A 26,994-nucleotide genomic window follows, 5' to 3' on the forward strand; every position below is an offset into this window, starting at 1 on the left:
GAAGATGCAATGTCTGGCCCACAGTCACACTACCTGCTGAAATGATATTCTATTGTCTCTACTCTCTCTTGATAAAATCATACCTTAAAGATGACAATAACTTGAAGAACTCTTGAAGAACTTCTTTGGAGTTCATTTACCAACATTAAAGATGAGTGTATGGTGGCACAGAACATACAAAGATAATTATACTGCCTTCATGCAAAGTATCGTGACGCTGAAGTTGTGATGGGGTAGGAGGTGGTTTGGTCCTGCTAGATGCAGGTCAGCTCCTGAAGCAGTCAGGCATCATTGAATTCAAACTAATAAGGACTCCCAAGAGTTTTAAATCTCAACACAGTACAACACAGGTGAAGAACTACACCATTCAATGAGTACTCACAAGCTCAATTCCATTTCATTCCTGGTTATTTAACATAAATTAATGAAGCACAATAATTTTAAATGAAATTTCATTTAATTCCCAGATTTTGTGAGTTAGAAAATTTAATAACCATTTCTTATCACCAATCAGTTTTAAAACAGATGCCTTGCCCTGCTCTCAGAAGAGCAACTCTTGATCGATGCAGACATGAGAAGAGAATTTGGTTTAATTTCTATTAGTGTCACCTGTCAGTGTAACCCAGAAAAATTGTTCTTTACCACCTCCCTGTAAAAGACTGTAAAGAGACAGATCCTGAAACACAGGATATTTGCAAGAGGATCTGAAATCCTGACTTTACACCGGTACATACACCCCCACCCATCCTTTCCAAACTACAATGTACAATCTTTATCTCCTCTTTGCCACACTACTATTTATAGTCGTTACTTTTCAAATTTTAAATCACTAGTGGTGATTTGTTGTGGTACCTTAAGAGATAGTACTGATATGATGTAACATTTCTCACAGGATAACATAGTTAGAAGAATTTATGGACCTATTTTACTTTAAGAAGCTTAGGTGTAATGGTATTTGAGAATCTTTCACTTTGTAATATTTTGCCAAAACAGACACACACCTAAGTAGTGGCAGCAGATGGAAGAGGTTAAAAGTATCAACTCCCCAATTACCAACTTTGCTAGGCCACCTTCCCTTCATAATTTAGACCCTTCTGTTGGAGATTTGAAAATATATTCCAGACAGATGACATGTTAACAGAATCATTTCATGGTTCAGTGTCTTCGCAGTATGATTTATTTCTTATCTCTAGGCACTGGAGGTTCCTTTTCAAGAGATTTATTGGTTAGATCCAAAAATTCATTCTGATGAGGGAGAACGTGTGCATCATCGCAAAACAGAACATTAACATTTCCTCTAAGATAATGCTTCTTTCTCATAAGCAGTTTTAAGAAAAGTTTCATGCATGTAGCATCACAACTGTTTCCAAGACACTGCACCTTCACACAAGAAAATGTTCACAAATGAAAGAGGTTTTTAAATTTGCATTAGTCCGTGAACTTATATCCTCTTCTCTTCTAAATTTACATATACAGAAATAAGGCCCAGAGTCTAATGAAGTATCTGACTTAAAAATTAACTGGCATTTGCTTTTTCACTCTACTTTTGCTATCAGATATTTGTTGCAGACAATACATTTTCCGTAGGACAAGAAAGGTGTTTAACCACTGGAAGATGCTTAAGCATCTGGCCCACAGTTAAGGTCATGTCATCAAAAGTATGAAATTAATACATACACACCTTAAAAAAAAAATCATGTTTTCAAAATCTCTTAGCATCAAGCATCTCCTGTTTGGAAACACTGGTCAGGTTTTGAGGGAAGTGCAGCACAGTGGGATCACCTGTCTTTTCATGCTCAAGTTGAGACACTCAGTGATGTCCAAGGATTCCCTTATCCTCTGGAAATAAGGTATTTTGTTGAGATAAATTCAGTCTCTAATCCCATTTTTCATTGCTTGACTCAATGAATGAAAATCTGAATTTAAATGGGCATAAGAAGCCTCCTCTTCCCACAACACCATATAATCCATCTTGGGATCCTATGGTGTATCCCCAGATGTGCTCCTTTGCAGACCTCTGAGCTATTCAGTCTGGAGCTTAGTCCATCCCTGCTCCAAGTTGCATAATGCAGACATGAATCTATGTTAGCTGGAGGCAGTAAGTTTAACAGAAATCCTTGACTTGATTTCTACACAAGAAGATATCTCCAAAAATCCTGGGGGTATGTAACTGCTGTGACTGCACGTATAAAATCATTCATCTAATGGTTGATTCAAATCCTATCAAGTCAAAGTGAAGACTCATTGATTTAAATTATACTCTTTTAAAGATGAAGGCCCAGCTCACTATGTTGAAACTCAATGCCAAGGCTAACAGCACACTTACTGGCTGTGTCTGGAAAAAAAGCCAATGACTAAACTGATACAGAAACTTAACTACTTGAGAATGGAAGAAACCTAGAGAAACACACACAGAGACTTCTGTAGCTAGTTTTGGCAATTTTGCCACTACTTACACTTTTAAGTATTCATGAAAACAGATTATTAAATAAGTTTCAAGTGCTTGATAACTAAACTTGAAAACTATTGCAAAGTTTTCTGCTAATGTAAAAAAACCCAGTAGCACAGAAAACAGACCAGTCTAGTCCACAGAAGACAGTATAAATAGAAAGATATTGATCTAGTGGAGTCAAGAATATAAGGGAACGAGGAACTAATTCTTGATAACTCTCTGCCTGACTGATGTCCAAGTGTCATTTACTGTGAACAGCAATGTCACCTCTTCTTCTCCGAAGTCTCATCAGCCCTATAAACAAAAATTATCCTGGGAGAACACATACAGAAACCAGATACATAAACCAATGAATCAATATCCTTTTATTTTTATTGCTTGCTACTACCCATTACATTTATTGCTCGTTATTTGCAGAAGCTTTTTGCACTTCCAGATAAAACGGAGCTTGACTGTAGGGAAGCAAAGTCACACCATAACTGTGCAAGGCGCATTGGTGTCACTTGGTATTTGTGCATTTAGTACATTTAACAATTGCTTGAAACTTAATTTGTCAGTTTTACATCAAACCCTGTCAGAAACAGGAGCTATTATCAACAACCTAAATTCTATATGTCTTTGTCAGAAATTAAGAATATGGGTACATACACAAGACTGGAATTATATAAGGTTATATTGCTTCCTGAGTCCAGTCTTACAATACCTCTGGAATCCTAGAATTAGCAGTGCATACATTAGTATTTGGCTCCATTGTATACTCCAGTGGTATGAACAGCAAATTACAGTTGTGAGATCATTTTGGAAACTGGTAATCTTCTGCTAGTGGCCATTTACCAGCTGAAAGCAAAATCTAGCTTAGAGAAGCTCTTTATCAGTATATACCTCAGAAGCTGTAAGCTCCAGACTTCACTCGAGAGCAGAGATGCAATAATGAAAAAGAAAACTAAAAAGAAAAAAGAAACAGAAAGGTTCCTCTTCTTTTGACTGGATCCTACAATGACACTGTCATGTACAGAGGGGAAATAGGGATTGACTGTACTTTTCCTCTTCTCACAGGGCAGCTAGGGGTTACTAAATAAAGCTAGCGAGTGGCACACAAGAGTTCTTCCAATAAAATATAGCTACCCTGTAGGCTTCTTTGCTACTAGATATTACAGTGGATAAGAATTTGTATTGGATAAATTCAGAGATGACAGTCAAGGATACTAACTACCTAAAAATCATCAAATAGCTTAATATTTGCATTTATAACTTCAGACACAGATACCATCACAAAAGCAGAAACTGTAAAGATGCCAGATCCCTAGGCTTAGAGGATTTTGGACTGAACAGTCTCAGAAGGTGAGCTGCAATGCTTCTATATGTCACTGCTTGAGCACTCTAACAGCCAGTGCTTGGAAGAGCCTCTTTCAACCTGAGAAGAGCCTCAATGCTAATGTTAAAAATGCTGTTAAAAATGTGTGCATTTCAGCACTGAGATCAGGAACTGCACTGAGATTAATTCTGAACTGTCAAACTACTCTAAGAGGGGAATGCACCTTTTTGTCATATTTGCTATCCCTCTGAATTGACTTCAAAGAAGTACCAGGAAAGAAGCTGTATCTCCTACACCCCAGGCCCTTCTGCCATCCAGCACTCATCATAGTCCATTTAATATGCATGCACAGTTAGCAGCACCAGGGTTATAGCTCATATAACGCACAGCAGAGGAAAATATCTCTTTAAAGTTGCTACCATTCTATTTGGTAAATATACCCATTGTTTGATTAATCAGAACGATAATTTTCCCTTGTTTTGCTAAGTCATACAGAGATGCAACAACAAATAGAGAAAGTGGTACACTATAGATAGAAATCAAAGACTCTATATACCCTATTCTATGTATCTTCCTATTGCTTGCTGTTACCTTTGGTATGACTTATGTATGACTGCTCTGAGCATTGATAAAATTTATAGATATTGCTTTAGTAATCTGAAGCCTCCCTTGCTGCCTTACCTGCCAGGACCTGTTTTACACTTGTGCAAGATGAACCACTGCTTCAGTATGAATAATTTTGGAAAGAGTGGTGGCAGTTCAGGTCTGAGCTGGGTAGAAGGAGATAACTATATGAGGCAGAACCCAGCACAACTGCATCTGCATATAAATAGACTTAATCAGAAATGCAAATTGCAATCAGAAGGAAATTTAAAAGTCTATGATAACCATGCAGATAACAAAAGGTCAAACACTTTTATTGCTGAAGGTTTTAAACTGTTATCAGTCAGTGATGACTCTTTCTTCATGAACCAAAATGGGGAAAAGACAAGTATATGCCAGTCTAATCAATGACAGACGAATTCTATGTTTCTTCTATTATTACAACTCTTCTGTTTTTAAACTCTATTTTACATTGTCCATCTGAACTTGTTCAGGAAGAGTCAATGAAATGAAAACAGATGAAACCAAAAGTAAACAACATGAAATAATACAGCTAATTTACATGACTATATATAGAGGGAATTTCTATTGCTTTTTCCTATCCAATACAGTATCATTCATACTGGATTGTCCATATATGACAATCCAAATCTTCACATTTTAACATCCTTGGGTATCTGAAAAAATAAATTATGACTACAGCTTGCTGAAACTGTCAGACTGCTTCATAGCATTGTCAAAATTGTGTGTTTTTCTTTCATAGGAAAACAAGTCTAAGACTCTAGGGGAATAACATTTTAAAATTCCCCTAGTTATATGTGTTGGCTTCTACTTTTGAAATAACTGTTTTCATTCATAGTATACAAGAAAAGAAAACTACTTTTTAAGGGAGGTACCTGGATAAAATATGATTTTATATTCTAAGATAAGAATAAAATAAATATGTAAGTCTTTATCATTTCAAGGAATTTTAAATATGAATTATTGTAGAAATCAGGCTGAAAAAAATAAAAATCTTTAACATTTAGCTTTTTAACATCTTTTTGTAGGAGAGATTCTTAGGATTTGAAGCACAAACATCTTTCAATATTTCTGCTTTCACTAGACTGCCTTTGAACAAACTAGTGAGGGAAGAGAGCCATCTAGTGCCATACCTTGGAATTTTAAAAAGGGTTTTCACCGGATGCATGTCAAATAAAGGAGGGTCTCCATCCCCCAGTTCAATAGCTGTTATTCCCAAGGACCATACGTCACATCGAGCATCATATGAGTAGTCATACTGTTGTTCACAAGCAATGACCTATCAGAGAAGAAGCAGAGAAAACAATGTTTTAACCTAATGTACAGTTCGTGCCTTCCTAGTGTGACATGAAAGTACTTTTTTTGAGTCATATCTAAAATGCTATGTAGGTTTCAAATCCATATCTTTGCCTATATATCCCAGTTAGAAGAAACACCACAAAAAGGTAACTTTAAATTAGAACTTCTCTTAGGTTTGTTGTCTTTCAAACAATCTTTTTTTTTAATACATTAAAGCTCCACAGGATGCTTCAAATATCTATACAAAGAACATTGCTACTATATTTTGTTTTTGAAAGTGCTTCTTACAGAAACCTATTATAATAGCAGAGAACTCTTACTGATGTTATTAACTCCTATGACTATTCATGAGGATAGACCAATTGGCACAGCTGTTTTTTAGATAAGAATGTTACATCAGTCACGTCTGCCTTTTTTTTTTTCTTAGTTTGTATTTACTAGATTTGAGTAGTTTACAAATCAGAATTAACGTACCAAGTATCTTGTCTAAGAAAAACTGAAGTTAACAGGAATCTCTCCTTGGACATCAGAACTGTTTTACTTCACAAACTTGATACACACTTCCAGTCAACCCACTGATCACATTCTAATAAGCTAACTATTCATATAACGTGAAAACAATTCCGCATCTAAATGTGAGATTCAAACTAAAGTTTTAATTTAGCCCTTATCTTTGTAAAGGGAGCAGACAAAAATTGCAGCTTCACTGCTTTTTATTCTATCCTGATTCGGCATTCTATCTCAAGTTTGTCTTCCCAAATCTAAACAATTAGACCACCTGCTTCGAAAATTTGTCAGATCCTTGCATATTGCTATTATCAGCTTTCATGATTTTTTTCATAGTTTTTAAAGTACTTTTAGTAATTTGTACTTAAGATAATGGCTGTACCTATGTTCTAGAAGAGATTTGATTTTATTTTTTTATAAATTCTGTATTACTTCTGAGTTCTTTTGTTAGGGCTTCAGTTTGGGACAATACTTTGCAGAGATGCCAACATGCAAGTCAGCACCCCAGGAAGCTGCTGGCAGAGAAGCTGCTGGCAGAGAAGCTGCTGTAAAAAAACTTTTCCTGGAGAAGCTGCTGATTCCAGTTTAACCTCTTAGTTACTTTCTCCATAAACTGCACCTAACAGAGGCATTCCTCCCTCTGGTAGTGATTTTATCCAACAGGCCCATAGGACTTGTCCATCTTTTACTTGGGACTCATGCACTGTGGTGCACTCATCATTTATTTTATCCAAAATCAGGGATGTTGAACACAGTTAAAATAATACTGAAATGCATTAAAGTTGCACATCAATTAATTCCTTTTTTTTTTCCTAGAACAAATCAGTCCAGAAAAATTAGGACCTTTCACGAATTTTCTGGCAAAGTTTTGACAACTGTTGAGATCTCTCTTTCTCCTCAATTTTTCCAGTTAGTATGCCAAAATAATGAGGAAAAATTGAAGTAAGCACTGCAAAAGAGGATTCAGGTGATTTTTTTCTTAAACTTGAAAAGGCAGAGTTTTGTTAACTAATGCAGTGTTTTTCAAAATTGTCACACAAATATCATTTTCCCATCTCCCTTAACAGAATGCCTTAAGTGAAAGCTCTGGAATACTTTTTAGTTCTTCAAAATGTTCATTATAGCCTTGATCTCATCCCAGAGATCGCTCTAACTCTTGAAAAAGATGAGTTTTACTGTGCAGTAGACAGATTTTACACAACTCAAGCAGAGTGCTTTATACCACCACCCCTGTTTCAGAGGTCTTTTTGATAATTTTATTTTCATGTCTGAGAGAGAAGAAATCAAATGCAAAAATTTGTAAAGAAAGTCAATGCGGAGATCCATCAGAGATACTTAAATAATACATTCTAAATGGGTCACCATTGAAATTTTGCTCACAGATTAAAGAGGAAGCTTGTATTTCTTGATTATTTTTGTTTCTTTATACAGTTCCCAAAATCATCTGTATATTCAATGACACTTCCTCAAAAAAACAAAAGAAGAGAAATCATCCAAGTCAGCTTCCAAGGCCATAACTTGGAAGCTTATCCATATGTGGCTAATTAAATGCACTGTGTTATCCTCCCTTTCTTAACACATGAAAAATATTTATCTGCTTACTTAAAAAGCTGTGAGAGTCCATTTCCTGGAAGTAAATACCTCAGAAGTTGCCTGGTTGTCATCAGTGTGGTGAGTCCTTTGCAAATACTTGTCTGCTTGTTCTCAGACTTTATGATGCAGAGGAATATATTTTCAAGAGAAGGAGAAGAAGGTCCTGCTCAAGGTCACACTGGACTTTTTCAGCAGTGCCACACACATAGCTGGTCTCCCACATTCAAAGACACCATGATTTTTTCCCTATAAGCACATCACAATTGCTTCTAACTACAGGATGATAACAAAATTTGCTGTGTATCTTAATCTCTGAAAGATTAACAAGGTACACTAAAATAATGAAAGTCAGAATGTTTGTAATGTTCTGACATTCTTTGCATTCATAATGGATGGGGAAAAGAAAGTATGCTGCAACTGTTGTTTTAAAAAAGAGAAAAAATTCTTAAATCTTTTCTCAGCTTCACAATATATTACCTACCAAAGAGAAAGGAATGTATAAAGTATCTTTGTGCTACACCTCCAGGAAATATGGTATGGCCAGTCTTCACAAACGAAGATTTTGGGAAAGGTCTCTTACCTTTCCAGCCTGCGCAATGGATTTTTTAGGTGAGACACAGCCTGCGCTGAACTGAGCCCACCCTTTAATCCTAAGGTTCATCTGCCGGGGCCAAGCAAGCTTGGACAATGGCAGTGAGGTCCTCAGGACGTAGGTTTGTTTAGAGTGTCCTTCTCATAGATGGATGGCCTCACAGGGCTAACGAGCTCCATCTGCCCGGGGGAGTATCCCTGACCGGGAATCGAACCCAGGCCGCGGTGGTAAGAGCGCCGCATCCTAACCACTAGACCACCAGGGGTCCCCAGGAAATATGGTACCTGGCAGTAAAACGACACTATGGCAAAACACTGGCATTCTAACCAAGGGGAATTAAACACTATCACATTCTCCCCATTCTATTACCAGAAGCTACAGTCACTATTTTAGAAAAATATTTCCTTTAATATGCATTCTTTTGTTTTAAAAATTCAGCCTGTGGACCATGCAAACCACTATATTTTAGACCATTAGCATGACTATAGTGAGATCAGCCTCACAGTAAAGATACAAAATGAACTGCTCTTCGCCAAGTATGCAGCGTGTACATGAAGTTAACAATCACTCTGGTTTGAAACAAGCTTTCCATTTCTGTTGAATTCATTACTAGAATCTTACCAACTTATGCACCCCTTAGAGAAACACAGATGCCATTAATTTTTAAAGTAAGAAACAAATTTTACAGCTTTTTTCGTTATGAAAGGTGCACACCAGCAGTTTGCTTTCTATGTTGGCTAGCAGAGAACATTCTACTTTGCAATGTGAAGAAGAAAGTGTTTTCTAAGTCATAGTTTACCAGCCAGCCAACTCCTTGGGAATGCTTCAGTCCTGGTTTTCCTTGAATACTATTGTTACTCCCTGCAGAGCAAAAAAATCTCAAAAAGCAAAATATAAAAAGTGAATATACTATTGACTTATCTTTTATTATGGTCCTGTGTCTCTCAGGAACTCAGAGATACTTTTTTTTTTTTTGAAACATCTCTCCTTTTGGTTGGAGATCTGGAGCTGAGAGCACCACTCAGCACTGCTGATGCCTGCTCTGGCCAGTGGGGCATGAAGACAGAGAGCCCAAAAGAAATGATCTGAAACTGAAGAACATGCTACTCCCTTTTTCTTCCTTGTGCAAAGACATCACATTTGTACCAATTTTGTATCCAGCAAAATCCTCCCCTGCTTGCACAAATAAAACAGAAGAGGTAGTTTGCTTTGCTGCAAACATTATGTTCATGCCAAAGCTTCAGGGGGTGATGTAGTTCATCTTGAGATTTGCTAGTAAACACCATGGTAATAAGCACCAAGTCTTTCACTTCAGCATGGGTTGCTTACACGCACTTAGTGGCTTGGCTTGCTAAGGAGACAGGCTGTCACTTTTTGTTTTAGTTGTACTTTCATTATGATTTCATACCCAGCTACACTGCTGTTAGGTTGAAAAGCACCTAAACACCACACGGAGAAACAGACAGTGTTATGGTAGTTCTCAACACTATTTGTGCTGAGGGTCACAACACTGGTACAGAATGAAGTGAAGGGGATTTCACAGGCCTGTAAAAAACAATACATAAACAAATTGGTCACAGGGACTCAGGGAGATTAAGAGAAGTCAGTGCCTAGGCATTCTGTGTGATTTATAATTTGTTCAGAAACAAAAAATTCACAGAGATACAGAAGATGATTCACACTCTGACAAGAACACTTCATATTTGAGGATATAATCAATGTTCTGAAATCAATACAAATATTTCTTTGAACTTCATCAAGCACATAAGTAGATCAAAGGTGGATTTAAAAGAAGGAAAACAAGTAATATGGAGAACTACCTGTTATTTGTGCAGTGGTCATACTGACCCATGCAGAGGGAGGAAGCTATAGGTATGTTTAGCTGAAGCAAAATACATCAAACCCTTTCAAGTTTACCCAGAATTATTAGAAGTGAACTTACTTTCACTTTGCCTCAGTATATACAGTGCACGTACAAAAGCAGAGCTGCCAGCATACACAATACTAACAACAGCAGTACAGATGTGCTCCCTGGAGACGACTGCTACACACGGAGTGCTGGGGACCCACCCACAGAAGGAGGCTGGAGTCAGAAAGGCTGACGCTCCTGAAGTGAGGCAGTGTGTGCTCTGCTGACGTAGTCAACTAAGCAGCTTATGTGGCGTGTGAGCACAGTGCTGAAAAGCACTGCGTATGTAAAACGAACGGGGCACAAAAATGCTACCCTTGCTGCAAGGAGAACAAAATGGCTAGCTATGCCAGTCAAATGAAAAAATCAACTCAGTTTCTGTGCTCCACCTGACACTACGCAACCCAACTTCATTTATTTACATTGGAAATATAATATTAAATATTCTTCCAATTCCTACACACCGAAACCAAAAATGTCTTTCATGACAGCATTTAGCAGCACTGAGGATACTGAATTAGCCAGACCAAAGCGATATCTATCTACCTCTACCTCTCCCTCACTTCCTCCTTCCCTCCCTCCCTCCCTCCCCTCAAGCACATTCATGTAATTAAGAAAAAGCAAATTTATGATTCAAATTTGTTTCATATTCCTGCATTTTCTTCTCTGGATTTCAGTTCTTTATTTAGTATCATCATAGAAATTTTTCCATGGTGTTTCAGAAAATGATTACATTGTTAGAAATGTTACCAAAATAAGTAGTACTTATTTTACTACCAAAGTAGTAGTTAATATTTTAAATAAGCCTTATAAGTAATTATCACAATTAATGTTGACTCATTATAAATTAATAACACGTCAAGTAGTCAAATTTTAACAACTGTGAGTAATCAATTTTTATTTTTAACTCACCAAAGTGAACTATTCCTGAGACCACTAGACTGCTCTAGCAGCAGGTTAGATTTGTAGGGAAGCGAAATACCTTTTATTAGACCAAATGATACAGTGAGGAAAAACACATAAGCTTTCAAGCACACAAATCTTGTTTTTATACCACAAGACCATCACAGACTCAACACTACTCATATTAATAGACACATTTTGCTTCTGATCCACAGATTTACTTCTGAGATTTAAGTTTATACACTGTACACCTCATACAGATCTGTAAATGGTCTTTCACAAAGACTGCAAAAACTAAGAGGCAACTCCAGCCTCATAAGTAAACATATTTCATGTAGGGATCTCAGTGCAGAGCAGTGTGGTATTGAAATGTTTTTCTCTGCTGTTTTGTGCTTGTTGTTTTGATTTGTCTTTTAAATCTTTAAACACTCAACATGAAAGCTTTACAACCCCTCCATAGCTGTTAGAACAAAACAGAAGCATCTGCAACTCCTCCACATCCCTTCACAAGACTATGGATATGTTATCAAGGTTACTGGCAACATTCCCTGAGGTTCCTTCCAGTAGCCATGTACTTTTCAACCCCATCCTGCCATGCTAGCCCATGTGGAGGTAAGCTCTCCTGGAGGCAAAGGAGGAGATGATGCATTCTGCCAGACCTAGCTCTTCAGGGAGAGCTCACTGGTGCTGTCCTGCTGCTTAGGGACGACCTCATCACTCTCTGCAACTGCCTGAAAGGAGGTTGTAGCCAGGCGGAGGTTGGCCTCTTCTCCCAGGCAACTAGTGACAGGATGAGAGGACATAGTCTTGAGCTGTGCTGGGGGAGGTTTAGGTTGGACATTAGGAAGAATTTCAGAAAATATGATTAGACATTGGAATGGGCTGCCAGGAAGGTGGTGGAGTCACTGTCCCTAAAGGTGTTTAAGGAAAGACTGGAAGTGGCACTTAGTGCCATCGTCTGGTTGACATGGTGGTGTTCAGTCATAGGTTGGACTTGATCTCAAGGTCTTTTCCAATCTAATTGAACCTGCGATTCTGTTATTCTGTGATATCCTAACTGTTTGTTTCAAGCGTTAAGTTTCCAGCTAGACAGCGATAACCTAATTGTATTTGTGGAAAAAGAAAACTGCAATTCTATTCGAACTAGATTTTCTTCAAATGTTAGTTATGCACTGGAAGTAGAAAACAAGATATGTTAAGGTTTGGGACTACAGATGTAAAGTAGTTCAAAATGTACAGATGTAATGAAGTTCAAAAGCTTCAAATCTGATTCAACCTGCTAGCATACAACACAATTTATTTCTGCATACTAGAAGAAGATTTTAGGTAACTTGTTTGGCAACAGGCAGCTTTAAACATACTAACACTATCCTGCCCTATTTATCTTTTCTTAGTATACCTGTATTCAGTGTTTCAGTTTCTGCAAGTCTGTGTTTGTAAGCGTGAGACAACAGTAATTAGGTTAAGCAGCAGTTATTGATTTTCACTGAGTCTACTTTAAAGCTGCTCTCAAACTGACTTATCCTTGTCAGGTTCCTGTTGCTTCCTCAAAGCCCAGTTTTTACCTGTATTTTCATTTTTCAGAAAAATTTTTGTTAATTATAAGCTCGGCTCAAAACAAATGCTGAAGGACAGATCTTTTGTATTTGTCCTGATACTGCTAAACAAGCCTCACAGTCATGAGGAAAAAGGAGCCAAGATGTTTGAGTCACTCAAAAATGTTAAGCTGCTTTGAGTGCTGCCAGGAAGAACAGTGAGCTGAACACATTCCTTATGCCACCCTCAGTCACTGCTATTTTCCTATGAACTGTTGCTATTGCAAGTACCATGTCATATAATCCCTTTGATATGTTGTGCAAACTTAATCTTAAAATATGATGGTTTTCTTGATTTTACAGACTATTCCTAACCCAGGTTGATTTAGTGATTCCAGTTTCCAGCATATTTGTCTCCTGATTACATCCAATTATTCCTGTCAGATCGAATAATTCTGCATCATTCTTCTTCAGGTTTTATTTTCCTGGGGTTTACATTTGAAAATATGCCCTGTCAGGTTCATTTCACTCTGAAACACTCCTGCAGTCTCTTCCTCCAAAGCAAGCTTTCTCATCTCCCCTCTTCTCTCACCCTCCAGATTAAATCCATCTTTCTCACCATGAGATGAGATACCATAGTTACCTTATGCATTGACTGAGGTCCCTATGTTTCACACATAAATAGTAAAAGTCTAATTAAAAAAAAAAAAAAGAAAGTCTTCATGCCTTCTATTTCCCTGATTAGTAACATTTCAGTCCTGTCCAGTTATTTTATGGTATTTTGGGGTTTGACATAAATTCTACTCAATGTCAAAAATCTTTAGGCAACAAGTTTTTTGTAACTGAGTGCAAAAAACTGAGTTAAGTGCCTTTCTAGTGTTTACTGACCTCACCACAGTCTCATCTAGAAAACACTGTTCCTAATAAGCTGTTACCCAAGCAGAGCTTTTCAGCTTATTGCAGTCCTAATCTTTCACATAAAAGTCAGGCTGCATATTTTAAAAATACCAGAAAGATCTCCCCAGAAATAAATTGCACTTCACACCTCACTTGAAATCTGTCATTTATATGAACACAAAGAGAGCAACTGTAGTGACTTGAGCACATGTGTTATGCAACATTTAAAAGCCATTTCAACCACAGTATAATGGATATCTGAGCACCTTACAGCTGTTTTGCTACATCTATGGAGCCTGATCTGCAGGTCATACACAGGCCTGCAAATGTGATATGGGTTACTATGTTTATGGTACTGGATTGGTTGTTTCAACAAATCTTTTCAAAACAGGAAGCATTCAGAGCTACTCCTGTTCCTGTTTGATGTGCTGTGCACAGAACACACCTTGTTTACATGTGTGTTGTATTTTCAGGTCAAAATTTTTCAGCTCAAAATATCTTCTTATCTCTTTGGCTTTTAAACATGAGAATTAATATTTTCAAGAGAGAAGGGAAAATAAATTTGATATGATTACTGCCTTTGATGGCCATTATTCAAGCAAAACAATACTATAAAAATAACCTATATTAATCCAAGTTCAATAAAATATTTCATAATATGTCCATTATTATCTAGAGAAGTATTTTATAAAGGTCTCATTTTAGAAATGTCTCCAACTGAGGTGTTTCCATAAATAATGCTTGCACAGTGGTTTCTAAGGCATCTTGTGTCTCCTTTGTGACGTAAACTGGTTGTTATGGAGATGGTAAAATATCAACTATTCTTTGTGAGACTGTGAGATCAATTTTGGACCCGTTGCAGCATCTTTTCTCTGCTCAGCTATAATCAGGCTTCCTTGGCAACAAAAATAGATGTATAAAAAGTATAAAATGTTTTAAAACAAATGTTTGCAAGAATACTTTTAACCCTTTGACATACAGAAATAGACCTGTGTGCATTTGTAACACATGCAAATTCCATCCCAATTGCCCCTAAATTTGTATGGCTTTAATAGAAAAGACTTGTACTGTTACAAAGGCTGAACAACTTAAAAATAAAAAGACTACTCTTTTTTCAATCTTTGTTTTTAGATTTTATAATCTATACATTTCAGAAGTACTTTTTGTTCCTTAATGCAGGGAGGGCAAAGACTGACATCTTTCACCCCAAAGTCTGGAGTTTGGGAAAGTACGCACAGGACTTTTGTTCAACAGCGTGTTAAATGAAATAGAAGGAAAAGGGTTATGTCTGGGAAGTAATAGGTAAAAATATGGTCTAAGATACTTGGCTAAGCCACCTGTATATTATTTTTCTCCTTTTTTAACCTATGCTAGTCCACGTGTTTAAGTGTGTAGGTCCCCAGTCAATGATTAAAGAACACATAGCTGAGTCAGGGTTTTGCAGAGTCCTATACCAAGATTGGAAAAAAGGAATTCCTCCTTCTCCTCCCAGTCTGTATTTTCAATACATACAATATTTGTCTGGAAAGTCGTAACATTTTCAAGGACCCTCAGTTATTTGTAGATTTGCTGTACTTTTACAGAAACACTAAAGAGAATAAAATAACGAAGCTTATTAGAAATCCATTTTGTATACTCTAATAGTATATTATTTTTTCTGAACAGAGGCCCAGATGTAAAGCAGAAACAATGCCTTAGGGGAAGGAAGAAAAGATACTCTTTTCTCCTACTATGTGAAAGTGGCAACAAAGTGTGCATTGCAAAGAATGGAGACAACTCAGACAGGCACATTTGCCTACCTCAGGTGCCATCCAAAAGGGTGTTCCCACTGAGGTGTTTCTGCGTAGCCGTGTGCTGGTGAGCTGGGCTGAAACACCTGCAGTAAAACAGATCAAAGAAACTTGGTGTTAAATTCATTGTCATTTCAGTCAGTTTATTTCAAGTATCTGGAAAACAAACCCCAAGCCTGGGAGCACAGCTGCAGAATGCCTGGTCAAAGGAGGTGCAGCATTTGCACTGAATTATTTGTTTAATATCAGATTGCTGTTTTCATTCAGAATTGCTGAGAGATTTTTGGTGAATGGCTCACAGTTTGAAGCACTTTCATTCAAACTAAAAAATTCAATTGGCACCTAAATATCACAACTTGACTTTAAAACTTCCTTTTCAAAAACTGACTCCCTGATCAACATTAGCAGGAAACTTGTTCACTAGCGTATTTGCAGAAGCTCCTGTTCAACAAAACACTTATGCACTTGCTTAAATCTTTCCCTACTGAGAAAAGCTCAGAAGCCCAAGCTTACACTGCAGCTTGTACTTAAGGAACTAAGCCCATACTTAAAACTTTTGGATCAGAGCTTTGCTGACTGGAGCTGGACTACTGAAGTACAACCGAAAAAAACCCAAAAGAGTGAATTAGGGTGCAATCAAACAATGTTAACAAATCAGAACGAACTTTCACAGCAAATCTTCTGTGCTCTGGTCAACATATAATTGATGGAGTTCAGTTCAGCAGCATTCCAATGAGCTGACACAAACCCAACATTGACTTGAAAATATATTTTTGCTTTAACATTTTTTAAAAACAAAAACCACATTAGTTTGCCTCTATGGCATTACCCAGAGACAAAAATGGGCAGAAACAAATATATACACACTGACTGATGCCAATAAATAAAAAATTGGGATTCATAAGTTAAATTATTTGATTGCTGGTTTCAACATTCAATTCTGTGTTTGTTTTCCATTTTGTGCAATTTTAAGTCTTCAGTGACTTCCTGAGTACTGCTGTGAAACAGTTAATGGCTGGGACATAAAACAAGCCTCTGTGCATTTCACTGTGATCTCTCTTCAGCTACCTTAATTCCTAGCTGCTATCTAGGGATATTCCAAAACAGTGCAAAATACCAAAGAGTTGAGAGAGAGAGAGTACGAGAATAAATGAATGATAAGTTGCAGACATTTTAGGTCGACTTACATTGTGACCATCATTTATTCAAATATATTAGGCTGTCGAGAGCAATTGAGGGAAGAAACGTGTGTTACATTGAAAAAACAAGCTGTAAAGTCAGCAATAAAGGAAAGAAAAGTCTCAATTAAAGATATCTGTGTAACTCTCTCTGTGACCTAATATCCATACGTACAGCCTTGAGTATGAAGGAACTTTTTAAATCAAGATTGTGTCTCATTCTGTGGACAGAATGGATAGAATTCACTGAATAGGTCATAATTTAATTTTTTAAACCCCACTGATTTGAATTCTCATTACTTATTTAATATATCCAATCCCATACTAAATTTAAAATTATTATTTTATTTTCTTTTGACATGTTTCCTTCCCCACTCACCAAACAATAAATCTGCTTAACATTCCCACAAACTGGCAGAGGATTATTAGTTCCAGGGATTAACCTAAAAATATCCAAAGCATCCACTGTGTTTGGGTACTTAATCTGAGATCTTTCAGTTTTCAGGCACTCCACATGCCTCAAGTAGAGCTGCAACAGATCTCAGCTGCAGTTCAAGAACACGTAGTTCTTCTGCCAAGGGGGACAGGATGTTTCAAACTGGCTATTGGGAAATGAGGAACAGAGTTTGATGCGACCCTCCAACATCACAGAGAAACACTGGCAGAAGCAAGAATAGTCTCCAATTTGATGCCATTTAACTTTCTGAATTGCAAGTCCCTTCTCTTCCTGAACACCTTGCAATTGCACTACGTATCTTTCACTTTCTGCAACAAATGAGACAAAACAGTTCTACAAACAATATCACCTGTGACTCAGTCCTAAATCATTTCCAGAATCTCTTCTCTGTGACTACAGTTCTGGACTAGACGGGGAAAAATAGCAACTTAATAAAAGCTTGGCACATGATGCTTCTTTAGTCAGAAAGCCCACAGTTATGTGGGCGTTTCTTGGCATTTCCTAAACTATAAAGCATTAGGGAACACTTGAGATTTAACTCACATTTTTTTCTGATCCTGTCATGTTTGTTTTAATGTTCTAGTACTACTGCTGTAATTTAAAAAGAACGAAAAAAACCCTGAAACACAAATGTGGAATCAAAGAGACCCATGGGACACCAGAAAGATTGGGATTCTCAGTTTCCTTGAATGTGCCACTTGGAGTTGTGTCTTCGGAAGCTTAGCTTCTGCTGCAGCCTTTAATACATCTGATAAAAACATTTTGCTTTGGGGAGAAGAGCCAACTTTTCCCATAATGGAATACAAACAAAGATTACACTGCCAAAATTACCCCAAATGAGAAGGGATCTTCCTCCCTTGTACTCGGTCAGAGACACACTCCAAGTTTTGTTTTAGGCCATATGTTTCTCCCTACACTATTTTAATTGCTGCCTTTACCATTCAAAATAATGAATTTCTGTCCCTAAAAGACACCAAGGAGTCTCTTATTTCCCAACTTACTTTAGCATCTTCAATAGATTTCTATATTAAATTTATAATACCATGACATCATCAATATTAAATTTTCTTTCCACTACATAAATATTTTAGGATTTAAAAAATAAAAAGTATTTGCAGATTTTTTTTGGCACGCCATTTTACCCCCACTCTTTTGTGAACATTTTTCTTTACTTTCATGCACTGCTAAACAAATATCTGTTATTCACACACTACTATTTTCAATGACAATTACTTTATGTATTATAGGGTTTCATTAATAAATCATATTACAAATAATCTGCATCTGTTACCTTTAATAAAATTGACATTCCCTTGCACACATATCTGAGGGATTAAAGCATTTCTTTATTTTTCTGTGTGTGTGTTCCAAGCGGGAAAAAAAAAAGCTGAAATTACTTAAATTCTATTGCCAATCACTTTCTATTTCCCTCCTTCCCTTCCTTCCTCCCTCCCTCATGTTTCTTATGATGCTTCCAGACTGGCAGTGCTCAAATCCAACAGCAATAATCACAAATTAAATGGATGTTGGGTTTTGGACCCAAGGGACTATTTTACCTTCTGCTCAGAGGGAAAAAACATGCTTAAGGCTAGCAAAACCATTTCAGAAAGTATGTTTCCTTTTCATATGCAAAAGACAGAATATCTAAATTTAAATTAGGAGGACAACTGCCCTGAAACTGATATTCCTTGTGAAATGCAAAAGAGCTTTGTAAATAAAATGGTACCTCAGAACTTTTAAAATTATTAAATTATGTTTAAGCTTTTAGAAGTTAAAAGTCCATTACTGATTTTTATTTAGAATTTTTATTCTTGCTGTAATCAGCTTCCTTCAGCATTTTTCCTTCTCAAAATAATTCTGAGTATCCTTCTGAAAAAGTCTCTTACTGTGGCATTCTGACTTCTCAGGGGAAAGTAAACAAATGCCTTTGGCTGAACTGCAGGTATCAGGAAAACAAAGGGGAAGTGGTCATTACCAAAGTCAACGAGCTTGACTCCACCTTCTGTTGTCAGGAGAATGTTGTTCCCTTTCACATCACGATGAATGATCCGGTTATTGTGTAAATGCTGGAGGCCCTATATACCAGCAGTAACAAAAATAAGTTTACTCCCTTATTTAAAAACAATTACCCTACTATTAGTGAATGTAATGAAGACAATCTGCACATACTCTATAGAAGCATCTGTGCACTGCATTACATGCCTTGACACAACCCCTGCTGCTATAATAGCCCACATAATACTGTCAGCATTACCATACTTTATAAATGGAAAATGTATCTAGGAGATGAGTAAATTGCACCCTCTGCTGTCATTACAAGCCCAACGAACCTCCTTACCAAGAGAGCACCATATAAGATGTACGAGATTAGAGCTTCATCCAACCTTTGGCCACACTTCAGCAGGCCTTTGACAAGCTCTGTGACAGAACCTCCATTGCACAGCTGTGAAGGGGGGAGGAGGACGGAAAAAAAAACAAGTTCTCAATTACTCAATACTATACATCAAGAGGTTATAAACACTCACTGTGCAAAACTGCGCTGCACCACAAGTCTGGAGACAAGTAGATTTTCCCCTTGCAATTATTTATCCTGTTACTCCACCTTAGAACACATTTTATTAGCAATGTTATTAATAAATCACAGCAGCCTGGGTGGGGGAAGGGAAGTGAAAACTGAAGATTATAAACTGTAGTTTATAAAACATAACTAAAAATCAAAATGTTATGAACAGGACTGTAATTTGATGTTAAAAGAGGATTTATAAATCCAATTTACATTATTTGATTATTTCCCAACAATACATGCATTGCCTTTTCAAAAAAATCCTTCTGTGCAAAGAAAAGGCCAGACAGAAAAGACTGATGTTCTTGACAACTGGGAGGCAACAAATTCCAGTCATTTTAAACTTTCACTCCATCAATGCTCCTGATGGCAGGCACTATAAAGCAGACAGAAGCCATATCTCTATAGTCAGATTTAATGCCATGTGCTATCAACAAAAGAGAAATATTCTAATCCAGAAAAGCAGGTTCTTGCAAGTATTTCCTACCAATGGGCTGCCATATGACAAAAGAGGAGGAGAAAAAGCAAAAATAAAAACCTTGGAAATATGTTCTCACCCCCACTATAATTTACTGTCCATGCTGTTCTAAGCAGGTATTCGTCTCTCTCCTTCCTCCTCTTTCTATGTCCTTTTATTACCTTAATATTCACAATTGTTTGACCAAAAAAAAAAAAACATGGGAAAAGTGACTGCCTTTCTCTCATTCAATTTTCTCTTCTATACCTGTTTTTGTAGCCACCACCCTTACCAACGTTTCTGCCATACAGAATCACATGAATTTCAACATAAGTTCATTTTACATTATGAGTTAAAATACTACAGCGTTCATCAGGAGAATGGTATGAAAACGCAAACTCTCAAGTTTTGCATATTTCAAATAGCTTTTACAAATTGTGTATCAATTGAATCACAAATTTCTGTGATACGTTAATATTTTCCTTAATTTATTACTAACTTCCGCTTGTATCCAAAAAATTTCACTCGACTGAAAGTTTTAGTTCATGGAAAGGACTGGATCACATGATAAACAAGACATCCTTTATGTAAATAAGTTTTTGAAGCAAAATTTCCTCACTGAAAACACTGGTAAGTTCTGTAGGAAATTGACTTTATTTTTTAATTCATTAGTAGAATTCATTAGCGAATTTATTTTTTTATTTTAATAAATTAGGTGGGAGCATTCAGCTCAGTATCAATCATCATATGTATTTACATGAAAGTGCATGTTTTTCTTTCCATGTTTAAACACTTGCTGACAAACCATTATGTCAAAGATTTTTATTTATTGCTTTAATTGCGCTAAAGATTCTGTTATGAAACTTATCTCTAGCCTGAAAAAAAAATATATAAAGTACGCCCTAACTTAAAAAAAAACCCAAGCTGGTTCTGACTGAAAAGTAATACAGACTGACAGCTGTTTGGTACCATATGTTAAATGAATGACTGACTCTGAAAATAAAAACATCTCACAAACACTCCTGCAGCTGTCAGTGACACTATTCTTGACAGCAAAAATCTTGGACAAAATGAATTTGAAAACTTCATTATCAGTTCATACTTAACGGCAATACTTTAAAAGGTGGAGTGATGCACATTTAAATGGAAAAGTAGGGAAGTCTGCTTAGTGAATTGTCCAAGACTTGCATCATCATAAAAATACTTAAGGTGTCCATTTTTGCTACCCTTCCTCATCATAGGCATTTATCAAAGTAAGGTCCTGCTTGTAGTGAGTAAACATGGCAAAACTGTGCCTAAAGGAAAAAAAATCTACCTTTTTATTACAAATTTGGAAGTCACACATCAAATGAATGTATTTCATCAAAGACTCGGGGATCAAAGTCTGAATACTTTGTATATTCCCTTTTACTGAAAATGTGTCATTAATTTATAATATAACAAGTAACTGCTATGCATACATAAATTTGCATGTAAATTCCAAGGCAAAAAATAGTTTGCCTTGTCTGGTAAATTTGTCCGTATAAGGAAAACACATTTAGTGTTTGACACATATAGTGTCAAATTTCTTCAAAACTTTGGATAATATGCACCAAGAACCACCCGAAATGTACATACTTAATTGACAGAGTCTATACAAACGTACCAACCTGCTCAAATTCTACAATAAATTTTGTTACATAGAGTATGTCTAGATTTTGTTTTACAAAATTTTGTTATATGGCACTTGATGGATCTTTTAGAAACAATACACTTGTACTTAGAGAGAAAACACACCGGAAACCAAGCCCAAACTCAACACGATGCCAGCATGCATACAATAAAAAACAACACCAAAACAAAAACACTCACGCTCCTTTTTAATAGTTACTGAAACTTAAGATGAAACAATCTAAAATTTTTCATTCAAGCTTCATGCTTCTCCAGTACACAGAAGTTAGATGTATTGTTGGGATTAACTTAAAATGGAAATAAAGATTCCCTATTCTGATTCCAGTCATCATTCAAGAACAGGGAGTGGCATTTCTAAAACAATCAATAATTAAAAAGTGAATCCTAACTTTTAACAGTCTGGTTATGACAGAGAGAAAGGTCTGAATGGTCCATTACTGCCCATGAGAGCAGTAACTGTCTGTGCAGAGTTCTGTATCAATTAAGCCTAGAAAGCATACAGAAGAAATCCTCATCTTGCAACAACCTTTGGCAGTCACTTAACTGGGAACAAGACCACCAAAGTACATTTGACATTGTAAGAACACTGATTGCTGCTGAACAAGAAGATTAGGTACGTTTTCAACAACAACCAGCCTCTAGTTTTAAATTACCATAAAACAGACTTTCCCACTACACTTTTACTGTTCACTTTTTCAGTAGGCAGCTTATTTGTTAACTGCCCTTCATGTTACTACTTTATCATCTTTTGCATTCCTCTCAGGTGCTTGAGCTTTCCAAAAGTTTAGAGAAATGTCTTATCTAATGTTTCCTCCAAGAAAAAAAAGGAACTGCTTATTTTGGAGGCAGAATGTAGCAACTTGAACAGAAATTAAATGTAAGGACATTCCCTATTGAACAAACTTTTAAATGGATGTGATTTTCAACAGTAGGCTACCACACATCATCTATCAACAGTCCTAAAAGGCCTCAAACTGAGAATCATGAAAGTCTGTGACTCTTTAGCAATAACAAACAAAAACCCAACCACATTTTCTAGGTAAGACGTAATATAATGAAAATGTTTTTACCTCAAGTACTAGCCAGAGCTGTCCTCCCACATATTGATCTGCTTTGTAAAACATCCCATAAAATCTAACAACATTAGGATGATTGGGAAGAAACTGCAAAATATTATATTCAGCTTCAATTTCTTCATCTACATCCTATATAAAAAACAAACACATAGAAGATATAAAGACAGTTATTCTCAACAAAACAAGAATAAACTCTCATGGATAAAAAGAATCATTTACTAATTAGTTTGTAGGTTTAAATGGTTTTACTTTAATGCAGTTGAAATTACACTAAATTGTAAATTTAATGCACATCAAATCGTGCCATTTTTGCTCTTTTTACATACAAAAAAGTGAAGCCTGTGTAAAGCAAACAGTTGTTCTTCAAGAATTTTTTCAGTGCATAATATACTTAAACAAGAAAATTAAAAATCATACTTAACTTTGCTCAGTTGTCTAAATAAGAAATTTACACATGTATGATTTTTAACCTGGTTTTAATCATGCATACTTTTAACACATGAGCTAAATGGAAATACATGAATCTTTGATTTATTCTTTTTTCTATGGTCATCAGATGGGACTAAACAGAGAACAATTTCACTAAACCTCGAAGGGGACATTGGTAAAACCATATACATTCTTATGAGGAAAGACATACACCAGAAACAATGAAAGAGAGACAAAACAGCCACCCATAAAATAAGAAAAGGATACTAGCTATTTATTAATGGAAGAATTCTGTGACAACTACAAGATCCTGTTTAATATGAGCACACAGGCCACAATTCAGAACAATGCTCAAGCAATGGAACCTTCCCTGTTACTGCACAGACTGCGATTATTAGAAAATTTAAGCTTGTGCCTTCTTCAGATTCATACAAGAGAAAACCACAATGAATTTCAGGAGTCATCGATGACAGAAGTATAACTTTTTTTAGTAAATATCTTAGCGCAACTGCTGTGATCAAACTCCAGCTAAATCCATTTAAAGAGCTGCCAGTTAAATCTTCTATTGAAAACTAGGGCCTTGGTTCTCAAGGGAAGATAGGTATTTAATACCCACTAAAACCAAAGCTGGCACAGACCTCTGAGGATCTGAGATGTGCTCTTCACTTTTTATCTTAACTATTGCCTCACACTATTATCTACTTATAAAACTCTAAAATATCCTAAAGTTCACAGTGCTTCTGTGACGGGAAAAGTAATTCTTCCAGGGAGTACACAGAATAAAACAAGAACATTAACAGTATCTTTTATTTTCCCTGCTATAGCAGGCCCCATGAGAAATTCTCTGTGCCTTCTCTTCACTTGCATGCTCCAAGCACAGATAACTAAATTTATACCAAAAGAATTACACAGACTTAAAATAGAAACTAGGCAATTATGTCCTCAAATAAGATGATGAAATTGTAAGCTCATCTTTCAGTTTCTGGTACTACACTCCTTCTGTCCATGCATTCTGCAAAATTGTTCCCTTCTGGACGTTTCAAAATCTTACACATTTGATTTACATTTTAACTCTGGTTTACAATTCTTTTAAATTAACACTTAAGTTACAGCTTAATATTTTTTACTTACACTGACAGGATCCAGAATCTTTACTGCTGCCAGGCTCCCATCTTTCTTATTGGCAACCTTATAGACTTTACCGTAAGTGCCTTTGCCAATAGTCTCTATAATTTCCCAGGTATCTGAGGGATCGGCTAACGATTCTAGTCCAATCATACTGGAATTATATTGAAATAATCCATACAATGGCTTCCTGGAAAACAAAGCAGACACATATAGAGTGGGAAGTCCTAAGTAACTCCGTACTAAAGACGGCATCTTATGATAAAGAAATCAGATGCTGTCCTAATTTGAGAAGAAATGCAGACAGAATCACAAATGAAAACCAGACAGAAAGGTAAGATCACTCAATGAAAAGAATGGAAACAAAACTCTGGGGACCACTTCTCTTTCCTTACTTTATTGTATGTATTATTTGCTTCAAACATTGCCCCACACACTGCACCATTCTAAACAAATTTTAACAAGTTGTGACAAAATCCAACCCCTCCCTCTACTGCACACTCTTTAAAGGGCATTTTACACAATTGCAGTAGCACAGCTTATGAAATGAGGTCTTATTTCTTGTGCTTTGAAAAGCCACGTCATGGTTTTTACATATATTTGTGTAATGCTCCCTGGTGACTGCCAGACAGGTCTTCAGTAGGTATAATGCCTCACTATATCTATTTATCTACAACAGGGGTACATATAAGTACTTTAATAAATTTAAGACTGGGTTGGTTGTATAAAAAAATACAAACCGACTTGAAAATAGGGAACAGGTACACCACTGGGGTGACATCCATCACTGGAGATTTTTCTCAACAATTGCATTTGTCTCTGTATGTCAGTCACAGTGCATTATGATCTATTACGCTGGCTGACTGCATCTCCAAGTCCAGGAGATCTCCAGGTCAGGGGACTTGTTTCTCCAAACACTCCTGAGCAGATCCTGCAGCAAAGGGACCACTGCAGCCTATGCAAAGAGCTCCTTCCCACCTTGGAATTACATAGATGGCAAGTTCTGTTGATTAGGAAAATAACAATATCATTTTAGGATTTCAAGTAGTGAGAACGTAGATCTTGTCCCTGAACTGAAATTAGAGAAAGGAAAGATGAAGTTTAAGATGGGATTAACTTAACTTTCATATATTAACAATCATTATTAGGGAAGCTCAGTGGTTAATGGTTCTCTCAGAAAAAAAAATTATTTGCCCGTTTAGTGGCTGTCAGTAGGTAGACCAGCTATCTGTATGCTTAACTAGGAGATGTAAAGTCTGAGACCCAGGAGAAAAATAAGAGTGCAATCTTGACAAAAGCAACTGAACACAACAACTCATTGATTGCAAAAGCTCCTGATTTTTGGAGATGGATGAACTAGCACATCAACATACACTTGAACTTTAAGGCTTGAGCCACTTCTTTCCAAGCATCTCTGATATATGAAAATCTGCCTGAAATAATTTTAAAACCCTGCTGTCTTACCTCTTCACCATTTCTAGCACAAGTGACAACTATCCAGCATAAGAAATTTAGTCAGAAAGAAATGTGAGCCTGGTTGCAGAAACCGATAAATTAATAGGGATTCAAGCAGCAGTGCTTCAATCTAATTAAAGAAAAAATTGTGCTTTCTATTCATGATAGAGAAGAAAATAACCTATGAGCAAATCTATATGCAGTGCAGGTCTGTATAACAATATTCAGAATGGAAGCATGTGTATAAACTCACTTGCATGCTTTGTTCCTTTACAGAAGAAAAATGATTACATATCCTCAAAGTATTTTATCATATAGCAGGCACAAAACATGGCTATTACCAAAGTCAGGTTAGAAGTAGTATAATCTCTCATATAAAACAATGGGAGGCACATTTAAGAGAAAACCTCTATTTTCCTCCTTGGTAAAACTGTATTTGGACTGAAGCTGGACCCAGATAATGTATCAAATTGCTTTGGTCTTTTAAAAAAAAAAAAAAAAAAACAAAAAATAGAAGCAAAAATAAGGGGAGGGCAAAAAAAAAAAGCAAGAGTCAATGTCGTTTATCTGTCGTGGTCAAAAATGTAAGTTATTAAGACAGTTTCTCAGTATTCGGATCAATACGCCACAAATCAAGAACAGTATTCTGAACACACACACTTAGAACCTCAACAGAGAGGCAGGTCAGGTGAAAGACTTCTCTGAAATCAGTGAACAGACTGTAGTACATGCACTGAGAACAGCAGCCACAGATATGGAGCTCCTGATAAGCCAAACTTAAGAGCAAGTTTTGCTTGCAGGGTGAGGGTGGTGGTGAATACAAACATGGGAACAGTTGCATCTCATGAAAAAAAAAAACAACACAACAACATATTGAAGGTGTGGTTTTAATGTTTTAGGAGAATTGTTACAGATGTTCACGTGCAAAGAAACAGGGAAGAATAGACTGGAAATAGCTTTGATGCAACCTTACAAAGAGAAGAAAGGACAGACTGATATTTATTTCTCTGTCACTGTAACAGCTACCCTATCACACAGACTGTTTTGTTTTACGGAAAACCTTATTTATTCTCAACAGCTTCTTGAAGGGACACATAATATTACATCCGTACAAAGAGTGCCATGCATCATTTTCTGGACAATCTAGTGTCATTGCCTGTTCTTGTT

The 26,994-nt window shown here is 36.5% G+C and overlaps 1 protein-coding gene across 13 annotated transcripts in view; it reads right to left on the minus strand.

Moving 5' to 3' along the window:
- MYO3B (myosin IIIB) overlaps positions 1-26,994 on the minus strand; it is a 202,899-nt gene that overhangs the window by 150,064 nt on the left and 25,841 nt on the right. For 12 of the 13 annotated variants that reach the window (XM_027678607.1, XM_027678608.1, XM_027678606.1 and 9 more), the window contains 6 exons: positions 24,379-24,562; positions 22,813-22,947; positions 19,390-19,494; positions 19,027-19,126; positions 15,426-15,502; positions 5,525-5,670 (listed from right to left, as the gene is read on the minus strand). In XM_027678607.1, the coding sequence (XP_027534408.1) occupies positions 5,525-5,670; positions 15,426-15,502; positions 19,027-19,126; positions 19,390-19,494; positions 22,813-22,947; positions 24,379-24,562 (747 nt within the window). Of the gene's footprint in view, positions 1-5,524; positions 5,671-15,425; positions 15,503-19,026; positions 19,127-19,389; positions 19,495-21,279; positions 21,367-22,812; positions 22,948-24,378; positions 24,563-26,994 lie in introns of those variants that run through there. The other variant, XM_027678615.1, reaches the window with a different exon arrangement.

Source organism: Neopelma chrysocephalum, unplaced genomic scaffold (assembly GCF_003984885.1).
Source record: "Neopelma chrysocephalum unplaced genomic scaffold, ASM398488v2 Primary Assembly neopelma1_44, whole genome shotgun sequence".
Lineage (NCBI taxonomy): Eukaryota > Metazoa > Chordata > Aves > Passeriformes > Pipridae > Neopelma > Neopelma chrysocephalum.